Source organism: Saimiri boliviensis, chromosome 5, assembly GCF_048565385.1.
Source record: "Saimiri boliviensis isolate mSaiBol1 chromosome 5, mSaiBol1.pri, whole genome shotgun sequence".
NCBI classification, from domain to species: Eukaryota; Metazoa; Chordata; class Mammalia; order Primates; family Cebidae; genus Saimiri; species Saimiri boliviensis.
In genome coordinates, this window is record NC_133453.1 from 128858848 (window position 1) to 128872791 (window position 13944).

Below are 13944 nucleotides of genomic sequence, written 5' to 3' on the forward strand. Positions count from 1 at the left end.
GGACAGGGTCACCGCCAAGGGGAGCCCAAGGACCCAAACCTTGGATTGTCCCTGTTTATAGACACTGGACAGATGGGAGCCACATGAGGACATCTCCCCACTCCCAGCTTCTGAGAGTACTGCTATGAGCCACATGGCATATGCCAATAGGCATGTGATTTATGGTGAGTGTTTAGGCAGAACGGCCAACTCCATTATAAAGAAACTCCATTTTCAGAGCATTGGTTAATTGAGCCATCACAGCACTTGATTTCATTGTGCTATTGGCACTCTTTCCAGACTGAGTTAATCACTGCCATCCTTATGAGAAACTGCCTGCCTGTGGACAAGACTTGCCTGAAGCAGGTGCTTCTCCTGGGAGCTCTGGATGACTCTGCTGCCCTTGGTTCTCAGTTATTTATAGGATCACGGAAACCTGTATTGCAAGAGACCTTAGAGGGCATGCATTCTACAGATATATAGCAGCACCTGTTGTGTTGCGAGTGCTGCCTGATGGTGATGGTTCAGAGGATATCAGCCTCCAAAACTCTGACTTGTGTATTTTTTTTTGTGAAGGTAAAAATTACTTTCAGGAACACATTCAGGCTCTGCTTTTCCACCCATCATTAGAATTTTCTCCTTTGAATAAATATGGAGCACCTTCTGTTAGGGAGCAAGCATATGGAAGGTTCTGAGCACATAGTAGGCTTTCAGTGAATGTTTCTTAACTTCGCTGTCTATTAATAACCACTGTTAGTAACTACATCTTGTACGGTAGTTATTAACAGACAGCGAAGTTATTAATACCTGTTAATAACTACTCTTGAAGCAGGCGACATCTTTTTATTGCTGTAACTCAGTCCCAGCCTCTTGTGGAAAACTCCCAGGTTGGTCCAACTCCGTCTCCCTGGATTTGGGAAAGACTTTCCATGAAGGGAACCCAATGGGCCTGTCTATCCCTGCCCATTTCATGAGCAGCTTCCTCTGAAGTCCGGAGCAGGTCAGACTAGAGATGGGAGGAGTTAACGTTTTCCTTCTTCCAGGTGGCTCTTGATTACGTGTGCTTTGTGCATTTTTTGAAAACTTGGTTCTACTGATCTGCAGGACTGGGTCTTTTATTAGGGTGGCTTCTTTCTCTGTGAAAGTTTCAGAGGTGACTCACGCGAGAGGAAGGTATACAGAGATGGGAGCCCATGTGAAGCTTATCCCTGGGGTGCTTTAGCGCAGCCCCTTCTCCACTCTGGGCTTTGGTTTCTTTCCCTAGATTGATTCTCCCCTCTCCCCAGGTAGGAACAGTTCTCATTCTGCTGAGTCATTCTGCCACATTGTACACTCAGCTGAGCCTCATCCTTTACACGATCACTCTTGGTGCGCAGGGCTTCATGCCTCCTTGCTTCCTGGCCACCTGTGGCAGGTGTACTGCCAACTCCTTCACCTGCTCTTTCTTGATTGCTTCCTTAAGTCAGCCTTCTGCCCTGGACCTCTTCTTTTCTCCCACCAGATGACACTCTCCACCCGTGACCACTTCACTTCTCGTCCCTCAGTTTACTCAAGTTTCGCCTCTCCTCTGACGCCAGAGCCCACAGGTCCAGCTACCTCCTTGGTCCCTAACACAATTTTCTAGTGTCTCCATGGGCGGGAAGGATACCGCCTGCTGTTTTCACAAGCCTCTGCCCACTCTGAAGATTAGCCTCCCTCACAACTTTGTTATGGGTTTGTGGACTTTATTTTTAACCATTTGTATTAATAGGTACCATACAATGTCTAATAATAAAGCAAACCCATATTGTACCCACCACCCAATGGAAGTACGTCTTTCATTAACACTTTAGAAGTCCTTCAATGGGCCTTTCCCTAATTAGATGCTCTCCCATCCACTCCTCAAGAGATCACCACTCTGGCAATCTGTATAGTTTGCCCACATGTGTATATATTGCTAAACCAGAGATTGGCAAAGTTTTTCTCTAAGGGCCTGAGAGTAATTTTTTAAGTATATATATATATATTTTTGAGTTGGAGTCTCACAGTGTCACTGAGGCTGTGATCTCAGCTCACTGCCACCTCCGCCTTCCAGGTGCAAGCGATTCTCCTTGCCTCAGCCTCCCAAGTAGCTGGGATTACAGGAGTCCACCACAATGCCCAGCTATTTATTTATTTATTTATTTATTTATTTATTTTTAGTAGAGATGGGGTTTCACTATGTTGGCCAGGCTGGTCTCAAACTCCTGACCTCATGATCTGCCCACCTTGGCCTTCCAAAGTGCTGGGATTGCAGGCATGAGCCACCGTGCCCGGCCTAAAGTGTTTTATTCAGGTTGTTCAGTCTCTGCTGCAGATATTTGACTCTTTTGTAGCCTGAAAACAGCCATAACCATTATGTAAATGCCAACCATGGCTGTCTTCCAGTAACACTTTATTTACAAAAACAGGCCATAGGCTAGATTTGACCTGAGGGTTATAGTTTGCTGGCCCCTGCCCTAAATAATCTATTATTCAGTTTTGCCTGTTTTTGACCTTTGTATGAATAGAATCATGCTAGAAACTCATATGTGTTCTTTAATAACTGCCCCCCCCACTTTTTTTTTTTTTTTTAAACACTTAACGTTAAATTTTTGTGATTCATCCATGCTGATCATTTGGTTAGCCTTGGTTAATTTTCCTGCTGGATTAGTAATTCATTGTATGGAAACACTCCAGTGTGTTTATCCATTCTGCTGGTAGTGGGCATTGTTCTTAACAACAGTGCTACTGTGGACATTCTTTTGTTTTTGTTTTTGTTTTAACTCCCAGTTACATGCTCTGGGCCTTTCCCTAGTTAGATGCTGTCCCATCAGGCTAACATTCTTGTGCATGTTTCCATATATCTGTGCAAAGGTTTCTCGCAGGTATAACTGAGGGATGGAATTGTTGGCTGGTGAGAATGTGTATTTTCAGTTTTACTGGAGTAAGCTACAGTTGGTTTTTGAGGTGGTTTTACTAATCTGCGGGGCTCCCGTTGCCCTGTACTCTTGCCTACACACTTGGCATCATCTGACATATTTTGAATCTGGTGCATATGTCACGGTAATGCAGGTTCCCATGACCGTGACATTGAGCTTATCATTTCTGTCTGTGAAACCCACCCTACTTCATTCTCTGGTCTCAAAAGAGAAGGGTCTATTGACCCACCCGGAACTAAGCCTCCTTCAGCCCCGTAGGTCTCCGGGTCTCCTCATCCGCAACCCCAAAAGCCTCCCTGGCACCCACCTGACGGCGCTGTGTGCTCACCACTGCATGCCAGAGTGGACAAAAGGTCTTTTCCTGCATGCACACTTTCTTTTACTCCTTCATTCACTCCTGAGGAAGGTGAAAATCAGAAATGAGTAAGAGCCTGAAAGAGAAACAAAGGCATTGAGTGGATTCCAGGTGCAAGAGCAGTTAGTCAGAAACGGTGTGGGGCACGGAAAGAGCCTATCCTCAGAAGCTTCAGTCTGCCCAACTTTTTCGGAAGACGTGGTCATGGAGGGCTGAGCCAAGCGTAGCACAGCATGGAGCTCCCATGTTGCTGGGGAGTGAAGGAGGAAGACTGGGGATGACTCTGTACGTAGAGGCGATCCCTCTTGTTGCTTTTGTGAAGGTGGGTGTGCTGGACTTCCTGGGAGTGCAGCCAGCCAGTTTTCTCATTGATTGTAGAGATGGGCCTCTGGTTGTGGCCTTGAGGTTGTTCAGAACAAGCACCTCTGGTGCATCAGGGCAATGGAGAAGGACAGTAGAGAAGTAAATGATGGCTTTCCTTCCCGTGTCTTCTCTTTTTCTTTTCTTTTCTTTTTTTTTGAGATGGGGTCTTGCTCTGTTGCCCAGGCTGGAGTGCAGTTGGAGTGATCTCAGCTCAATGCAACCTCTACCTCCCAGGTTCAAGTGATTCTCCTGTCTCAGCCTCCTGAGTAGCTAGAATTTCAGGCACACACCACCGTACCTGGCTAATTTTTTTGTATTTTTGGTACAGATGGCATTTCGCCATGTTGGCCAGGCTGGTCTCAAACTCCTGGCCTCAAGTGATCCTCCCACCTCAGCCTCCCAAAGTGCTTGGATTATAGACCTGAGCCACTGTGCCCGGCCTCCCTGCCTTTTTTCTTTCCTTCTGGATCTAGGAAGCCTCAGAGCCTTTGGTAAGTGGAGAGGAGCCAGCTAGGGCACTGCAAAGCCTGCAGGGAGGTAGCCTGAGGAATGGCAAGAGCAGCATATTGAAGGCTTTCATTTTCCTCCCTCATGGCCAATCCAGTGAGATCCTGTGGGTTGCGTTTGCTAAATTCCCTGACACCTGGATGCTGGTGAGTGAGAGGTAGCCTTGCTGACCCAGGATCAAAGTCATCCCCCAGCAGAGCACGCATCTCAGTAGGGAATGAGGAGGAGGATGGAATTCCCACTGCAAAAATCTGATGAGTTCCTGCAAGACCAGTGTCTTGTGTCCCAAGAGTGAACAGACTTTTGTTTGCTCTGGATCTGTGGTACTGAGTTCACAGTGCGGTTGTGTGGATAGAATGAATGCCCTGGGGGTGGGAATAAGGAGATGGGACCTAGGGCACTGAGAGAACGTAGTTCTGGGCAGGCGAAGGGACCCTTCTCTTGGAAGCCTGGAGAGAGTGAGGTAGCGGGGCTTTGGTGGGCATAAATTATGGGTTGTGGTCCGACTCTCCGAATTTGCACCTCCCCCCACTCCCAACACACATAAGGTATAGAAGCAGAGAGGAAAGAGATGGACAGTTGGTTGAGTCTGGAATTCTTGCTTAGAGTGAGTACAGGCATGTCAGTTTATTGTGCTTTGCAGATAGTGCGTTTTTAACAAACATGGAAGACGTGGCAACCCTGTGCCAAGCGAGTCTGGCAGCACCACTTTTCCAATAGCACGTGCGCATTTCATGTTTCCATGTCCCATGTTGGTTATTCTTGGAATGGTTCACACTTTTCATTATTGTATCTGTTCTGGTGATCTGTGATCAGTGATCTTTGATGTGACTGTGTCATCATTGTTTTGGGGTGCCGTGAACCTGTCCATGTAAGACAGCATACACAATCAGTAAATGTGGCATGTGGTCGGACTGCTCCACCTCCTGCCATCTCTATTCCTCTCCTTGGGCCTCCCTATTCACTGAGACACAACAACATTAAAATTAGGCCAATTAATAACCTACAGTGGCATCTACATGTTTAAGTGAAGAGGGGAGTCTCACATCCCTCAGTTTAAATCAAAAGCTAGAAACGATTAAGCCTAGTGAGGAAGGCATGTCAAAAGCCATGGCAGGCTTAAAGCTAAGCCTCTTGCTTCATACAGTTAGCCAAGTTGTGAATGCACAGGAAAAGTTTTTGAAGGAGTGTAAAAGTGCTACTCCATTGAACACATGAATGATAAAGTGAAACAGCCTTATTGCTGGTTTGGAGAAAGTTTAGTTTTAGTGGTCTGCAGAGAAGATCAAACCAGCCACCCCATTCCATTAAGCCAAAACATAATCTAGAGCAAGGCCCTAGACTCTCTTTAATTCAGTGAGAGAGGTGAAGCAGCAAGTGCTGATGTAGAAACTGCAGCAAGTTGGCTGGGCATCGTGACTCATGCCTGTAATTCCAGCACTTTAGGAGGCACAGGTGGGCAGATCACTTGAGGCCAGGAATTCAAGACCAACCTGGCCAACATGGAGAAACCCTGTCTCTGCTAAAAATACAAAAGTTAGCCAGGTATGGTGACAGACTCCTGTAATTCCAGCTACTAGGGAGGCCAAGGCATGAGAATCACTTGAACCCAGGAGGTAGAGGTTGCAGTGAGCCGATATTGCACCACCGCACTCCAGCTTGGGTGACAGAGTGAGACCCTGTATCAAAAAAAAAAAAAAAAAAAGCTGCAGCAAGTTATCCTATCCAAAAGATCTAGCCGTGATCATTATTTGAAGGTGGCTACACTCCACAATACATTTTTAATTAGACAAACGTCTTCTGTTGAAAGAAGATGTCCTCTAGGACTTTCTTAGCTAAAGAGGAGAAATCAATGCCTGGCTTCAGTGCTTCAAAGGACAGGGTGACAGTTGTTAGGGACTAATACAGGTGGTGACTTTAAGTTGAAGCTCATGCTCATTGGCCACTCCGAAATTCCTAGGGCCCTTAAAAATTGTGCTAAATCTATCCTGCCCACACTCTATAAATGGAACAACAAAGCCTAAATGACAGCACATCTCTGTTTACAGCATGGTCTACTGAATATTTTAGGGCCATTGTTGAGACCTACTGCTCAGAATGAAATATTTACTTTTAAAATATTCAAAAGAAAAAAATACCTGGTCACTCAAGAGCTTTAGTGGAGATGTACCAGGACATTAGTTTTGTTTTCATCATTGCTAACACACTATCTGTTCTGCAGTCCACGGATCCAGGAGTAATTTCGACTTTGAAGTCGATGATTAAAAATAATTTCTTGTCTGAGTGCAGTGGCTAATGCCTGTAATCCCAGCACTTTGGGAGGCCAAGGCAGATGGATCACTTGAGGGCAGGAGTTTAAGACCAGCCTGGCCAACATGGTGAAACCCCATCTCTACTAAAAATACAAAAATTAGCCAGGAGTGATGGCTCACACCTCTAATCCCAGCTACTTAGGGAGGCTGAGGCATGAGAATTGCTTGCAGTGAGCTGAGATCGGTTCACTGCACTCTAGTCTGGGCAACAGAGAGAGACTTTGCCTTAAAAAAAATTTCTTAGGCCTAAGCTTTCATAGATAATGATTTCTCTGATGGGTCTGGGCAAAGTACACCTTCTGGAAAAGATTTACCATTCTAGATGCTATTGAGAACATTTGTGATTCATGGAAAGAGGTCAAAATATGAATATTAACAGAAATTTGGAAAAAGTTGATTCCAACCCTTGTGAATGACTTAGAGGAGTTCAAGACTTCAGTGGTGGAAGTAACTGCAGATGTGGTAGAAATAGCAAGAGAAGGTCATGTGTGGTGGCTCATGCCTGTAATCCCAGCACTTTGGGAGGCCAAAGCGGGTGGATCACTAGGTCAGGAGTTCAAGACCAGCCTGACCAAGATGGTGAAACCCCATCTCTACTGAAAATACAAAAATTAGCTGGGCAGATGGCGGGTGCCTGAAATCCCAGCTACTCGGGAGGCCCAGACAGAGAATTGTTTGAACCTGGGAGGTGGAGGTTGCAGTGAGCTGAGATCACGCCAATGCATTCCAGCCTGGGGGATATAGCAAGACTCTCGAGACCTAGAATTACAAGTGGAGCCTGAAGATGTAACTGAATTGCTGTAGTCTTACAATAAAAGTTGCTTTTTATGGATGAGTAAAGAATAAATGGATAAAAGTTGCTTGTTATGGATGAGCAAAGAAGAATGGCTTCATAAAGCAGCAGCAACGTTTGAGAGGACTGACTCCAATTCTGACAGAAGTTCCACTGTGGGTGAAATGCTGCTGTCAAGCAGCATTGCATGCTACAGAGATTATCTTTCGTGAAGGAAAAGTCAATCAATGCAGCAAATACTGTCTTATTTTAAGAAATTGACACAATGACTCCACCCTTCAGCAACCATCAGCAACCATCAGCATTGATAGAAGTCCCTCCACCAGCAAAAAGATTACAACTTGCTGAGGGTTCAGATGATCCTTAGCATTTTTTAGCAATAAAATATTTTAAAATTAAGGTATGCACATTTTTTAAAAGATATAATGCTATTGCTAACTATGATTTCTTTCTTTTTCTTAGAGATAGGGTCTCCCTCTTGTCACCCAGGCTGAAGTACAATGGCACCATCACAGGTCACTGCAGCCTTGACCTCCCAAGGCTCAGGTGATCCTCCTGCCTCCACCCCCTGAGTAGCTGGGACTGTAGGTGTATGCCACCATGCCCCACTAATTTTTGTATTAGTCAAGATAGGATTTTTGCCATGTTGCCTGGGCTGATCTCGAACTCCTGGGTTCAAGCAATCCACCTGCCTTTGCCTCTCAAGGTGCTGGGATTACAGGCATGAGCCTGCAAACTATGATTAATATATTCAGGGAAACAGAGGGGAAATGGACAAAATAAAGGAAGGAAAATATAAAGGAAAAATAAAGGAAGGAGATTTCAACTTTTTTTTTTTTTTTTTTTTTGAAAGAACCACATGGACATTCTAGAACTGAAAAAATCAGTGTCTGATTTCGATGGATAGGCTGGGCGCGGTGACTCAGGCCTGTAATCTCAGCGCTCTGGGAGGTGGAAATGGGTTGATCACAAGGTCAGGAGTTCAATAGCAGCCTGGCCAACATGGTGAAACCCCGACTCTACTGAAAAAATACAAAAATTAGCTGGGTGTAGTGGTGTGTGCCTGTAATCACAGCTACTCGGGAGACTGAGGCAGGGGAATCGCTTGAACCCAGGAGGCAGAGGTTATAGTGAGCCCAGCACCAAGATTGTGCCACTGTGCTCCAGCCTGGGTGCCAGTGAGACTCTATCAAAATATATATATATATTCTCTATATATATATATTCTATATATATTCTATATATATATTATATATATATATATATATATATACACACACATATATATTATATATATATCAATGGATAGATTTAACAGCAGCATATTGGATACATCAGTGGCCAGGATTAGGGACCTGGAAAGCAGATTAATAGAAAATACCCAAATAAAATTAGAGAGAACCAAGAATCAGGGAAAAATAATTGATGAGTATAAAAAATATTGGGTATGGCCAGCATGGTGGCTCCTGTCTGTAATACCAGCACTCCAGAAGGCTGAGGCAGGCTGAGGCAGATGGATTGCTTGAGCCCAGGAGTTTGAGACTAGCTAGGGCATTTTGTATAGATGGGCGAAACCCCATCTATACAAAACACAAAACTTAGCCGGGCATGGTGGTGCACACCTGTAATCCCAGCTACTTGGGAGGCTGAGATGGGAGTATCACTTTCACTCTAGCTTGGGCAACAGGGCAAGACATTATCTCAAAAGAAAAAAATGTTGGACACACTCAAAAGGCCTAGCATGTCTGTAATTAGAGTCCCAGAAGTAGAAGCAGGGAGAGAGAATAGAGTGGAAGCAATATTCTTGGAGAGAGTGGTTGAGAATTTTCTAAAAACTGATTGAGTCTACAGATTTAAGAAGCTGAGTGAACCTCCAGCCATTGTAAATAGATTTAGCTTTTGAAATCAGTCCATTGTTGCTTTGTAAGTAATACATACATTATATTATTTTTAGACACTTATTAGTTTTATGACCTTGAACCGTTCCCTTGACGATGTTAAGCCTCAACTTCCCCATCTGAAAAAAATGGGGATTAAAGACTGAAAAAGTGGCTTAGAAACTAAGTTTTAAAGAAATGGCAGAGGGTGTCACCGTTGTGACTCCAGCCTGACTGCCTCTGGGACAGCCTGTTTGGGGTGAGCTTAAGGGCCATGTCCTATACTCTGGCCAGCCTCTTTCCACTGCCTTTCAAGGGGAGGATAGGTCTGCAACTAGGGTGTGGCAGCTGACCTAGGGGCATAGGTCTGCAGTGAGGTAGCAGCAAGATTTAAAATGAATCCAGTTTCTGAATGGATGTAGTCATTGCTTTGCTCTCCCAGGATTCTGGTAATTACGAGGTGACGAGGTGACTAGGGTTGGCTTTCTGGGGTCGTGTGATCCATCCTGATCCAGCTCCTAGCCACACACCTTGCTAAGGTCTGCCTTGGTTCCATCATATTCACCCTACTTGGGGCTAAGCCAGAATCCCTCCCCAGCACTTGCCAGTGGTTTCAATCTGCATTTTCCAGCCCTGTTCCCCGGCCCCCATCTCTTGACAGTGTCCAGTGACCGCAGGCAGATCTCTTGACTTCTGTTGCATTCAGTTTTCCACATGGAAAACATTTGGTAAAATGTCCTAGCTCATATGGACGTTGGCATTATGGAAGAGTTATTGTAGGAAAGGAAAAGTTACCTGGACCATAGCTCGTGGACATGAGTATTTCATAGATGGTGAAAAGAAGACCAATAATATTTGTTTTCTTCATCGTGTAGAAAATGAGAAACACAATAAAAAAAAAAACAATAAAAAAAGAAAAAAAATGAGAAACAACATGATATAGACGATTATAGGACAAGTTTTGGAATCAGACAACTGAGTTTTTACCTCTAGAGTCTGCTGCTGTCCAGCTTTCGTGTGTTACCTTAAGCAAGTTAGTTTAACCTCTCTCAAATCTTGACTGGGTGTGGTGGCTCATGCCTATAATCCCAGCACTTTGGGAGGCCGAGGTGGGCGGATCACCTGAGGTCAGGAGTTCAAGACCAGCCTGGCCAACATGGTGAAACCCCATCTCTACTAAAAATACCAAAATTAGCTGGGCTCGGTGGCGGGCACCTGTAATCCAGCTACTCAGGAAACTCAGGCAGGGGAATCACTTGAACCCAGGAGTCAGAGGGTGCAGTGAACCGAGATCACAGCATTGCACCACAGCCTGGGCGACAGAGAAAGACTCTGTCCTAAAACAAAACAAAAAAACCTTTCCCAAATCTTAGTTACTTCTGTAAAATGAAGGAATAATCGTATGCATAGGCTTGTAAGTTTTAAGTCAGGCACTCAATAAGTGTTCAACAAATAGTAATTGCTGCTGTTAGTATTCTAAAAATTATTTTACTGGCAAAGCTAAGGTTTTCTCTTGAGCCAGTGCCTCATCAGCAAACTCAACAGTCTGATAGATAAATGCAGATATAGCAGTAGCGATGATACTTCTATTACTAGCGTCAGCTATCACTGTCTAGATCCCTTTAGTTAAGGCAAGGGTCTGTATCTGGAAGGTCTGTCCTTTAGCAAAATGGTAGATTAGATTCAGGTTCCTACCACAGAAAGCAAGGCCTATGCCATTCAAACTTTTTTCTCTTCCCTGTTTTATTAGTTACAAGGAAAATGTTCTGAGTTGACCATTGAGAATAAACAGCCTTAATAAGTAAAATTGCTGGTAGGTTCACTCTTTAGAATGTTTACTTAGATTGCTCTTGTTCCCTGCTCAGATCATCTGTTGACGAAGCAACCAGTGGTTTTTGCCACCTGCCCTTATGTAGACACCCAGTAATCCTTTATTTTCAAGAGCATTTTTCCCGTGTTTTTCTTAGAGTCTTAGGGCTTCCAGGGATTTCTATCTGAGTAAGCCTGTTGACATTTTATAACCCTCATCAGTTGTTTGGTGTCTCTGTCCTCTTCCTGACTGCTTGTAATTGGAAGACGAGAAATCTTGACTAATTCATCTTTGTATCTTTAATTAGTAGAATGTCTGGTATATAGTAAATGTTCAATAAATATTTAAATGAATAAATGTGCCATTGCTAGATATTATCTTTTTATCCTTCGACCTCAGACTCAGATTCTTCCTCTACCCTTCCTGACACTGCTCTGGTCCCTGAGAGGCTAACTTGCAGACATCAGTGGGCTCCCAGGCCCATTGGGTTTGGCCAATGGCAAGTGGAGATCAGAGAGAGAGAGGCGAGGGTGTTGGCTCCCCAGTTCTATGCTCCTGTGAGGTCGCCAGACTGTGTCCCCCAACATAAGGTCACCTACTCTACATGATCCATCCCCCTTCCAGGGTCTATAGCCTCTCTATTCCCTCATTTTGTGTGTGTGTGTGTGTGTGATGTGGAATCTTGCTCTGTCACCAGGCTGGAGTGCAGTGGTGCGATCTTGGCTCACTGCAGCCTCCGCCTCCTGGACTCAAGCGATTCTCCTGCCTCAGCCTCCCAAGTAGCTGGGACTGCAGGCATGCTAATTTTTGTATTTTTCGTAGAGACGTGGTTTCACCATGTTGGCCAGGATAGTCTCTATCTGTTGACTTCATGATCTGCCTGCTTCAGCCTCCCAAAGTGTTGGAATTACAGGCGTGAGCCATCATGCCCAGCCCATCCTCTCATTATTATTTATTTATTAATTTATTATTTTTTTTGAGATGGAGTTTCGCTCTTGTTACCCAGGCTGGAGTGCAATGGTGTGATCCTGGCTCACCGCAACCTCCACCTCCTGGGTTCAGGGAATTCTCCTGCCTCAGCCTCCTGAGTAGCTGGGGATTACAGGCACGCACCACCATGCCCAGCTAATTTTTTGTATTTTTAGTAGAGACGGGGTTTCACCATGTTGACCAGGATGGTCTTGATCTCTTGACCTCGTGATCCACCTGCCTTGGCCTCCCAAAGTGCTGGGATTACAGGCTTGAGTCACCGTGCCCGGCTTTATTTATTTATTTATTTATTTATTTATTTATTTATTTATTTATTTTTGAGACAGTGTCTCGCTTTGTTGCTCAGGCTGGAGGGCAGTGGCGTGATCTTGGCTCCCCTGCCTGGGTTCTAGAGATTTTCCTGCCTGAGTCTCCTGAGTAGCTGGGATTACAGGCACCTGCCACCGTGCCTGGCTAATTATTTTTAGTAGAGAGGAGGTTTCACCGTGTTCCCTAGGATGGTCCTAATCTCCTGACCTCGTGATCCACCCACCTCAGCCTCCCAAAGTGCTGGGATTACAGGCATGAGCCACCGCGCCCGGCCCATCCTCTGATTCTTTTAGGCCAAGGCGTGGTGACAGCGTGCACCAGACTGCTGCACCATTTTTACAGCTTCTCTATACCCCACTCACCTGTATGATTGGTTTCTTTGTCAATTAACCCTCTACAAATTATCCTAATTGGACTGTACCTGCTCCTTCCTGTTGGGAAGCAGCAGGCCTCAATTGCTTATAGAGATTTTCAATTGTTTGAGTTGGACACTGGGGCTCCAGGTGACTCATAAAGCAACATAGTGCAGTTCTGAGAATGTGGGGCATGGCTAGCCATTAAGGGCACCCTGATGCATGGCAGCTTTGGGGAAATAAATAGCAGTTTGGGAAACTATTCTTTGCTTAGGAGAGACTGTCTCCCACAGATAACGCGTAGGATCTTATTTTAGACTGACTGTTAAGTCTCTGAAGTTGCCCCTTTTCATGGTTGTGTATCTGACTCAGCATGGGATGTGCCAGGAGAACTCAGGACCAAATATAACAGGGCAGGGATGCAGGCTTGAAGCACTGGCTTTGCCAACAGAAGACTTTCTAAGGAATGACTGTCTCATCCAGCATTGAAATTTCCACTCTGGGTTGTTTATCTGCAGGTGATCATCAACAGCACAATCACACCGAATATGACCTTCACCAAAACATCACAGAAGTTTGGGCAGTGGGCCGACAGCAGAGCCAACACGGTGTTTGGTTTGGGGTTTTCCTCTGAGCAGCAGCTGACAAAGGTAATGTGGTCCTGTCTGCAGTCCCACGTCAGATGCCGTTCTAATGCAGTGATTGCCCACTGAGGGATGTGCCCTTCGTGAGCAGGTTTCCTTTCTGGTCTTCGGTTTCACTCCTCCTGAGATTACAGGGCTGCCAAAGCAGGGACCCTTCTGAAATACCAAGTTCCTTGAAGTCATCTGGGGAACGGAAATTTGTATCTAACAAATGCTGCTTTGGGGCCTGAAGCTGCAACGTGGCCAGTCCTTCCCCTCCTCCAGGTGTCAGCCACTGCTCCCTGTGCCTGGCGGCATCAGCACGCACACTGAGCAGTGGCTTGTGTGCCAAAACCAAATCAGTTGGATTTAGGACTCTGAGGATTAGGCGACCTTCCCATGTGAGGGCACAGTTGTCAGAGGGTTGTTACTGTAAGACTTCCAAGGAAGAGATTGTCCCAGCTGCCAAGAATTCATTTTGGTGAAATAAGCTCCTTACACCATTTGAAGTAAGGCACACTTTTTCTGTGACAGCCATCAATGTCAGTGACCCTGTGGTTGGAGCCCTTAGGGAGTAAGGTGATGCTTAATGGAAGCTCTTAGCCTAGACTCCCCACATCCCTTAAAACGCCATACAGTGGTGTGTGTATGTTGCTTTTTTTCTAGGGAGAGGATTCATAGCTCCAAGTCGCCTGGGACATACTCTTTGGTTGGTTAGAAAGGTTGAGAAGCAG

General features: G+C 45.2%; 1 protein-coding gene across 3 annotated transcripts in view; it reads left to right on the forward strand.

Annotated features, from left to right (window-relative positions):
* The window catches only part of HOMER2 (homer scaffold protein 2), a 142057-nt gene that overhangs the window by 100789 nt on the left and 27324 nt on the right, over positions 1–13944 (forward strand). For all 3 annotated transcript variants that reach the window (XM_010350139.3, XM_010350150.3, XM_010350143.2), the window contains exon 3: positions 13106–13237. In XM_010350139.3, coding sequence (XP_010348441.1) covers positions 13106–13237 — 132 coding nt within the window. The remainder of the gene's footprint in view (positions 1–13105; positions 13238–13944) is intronic.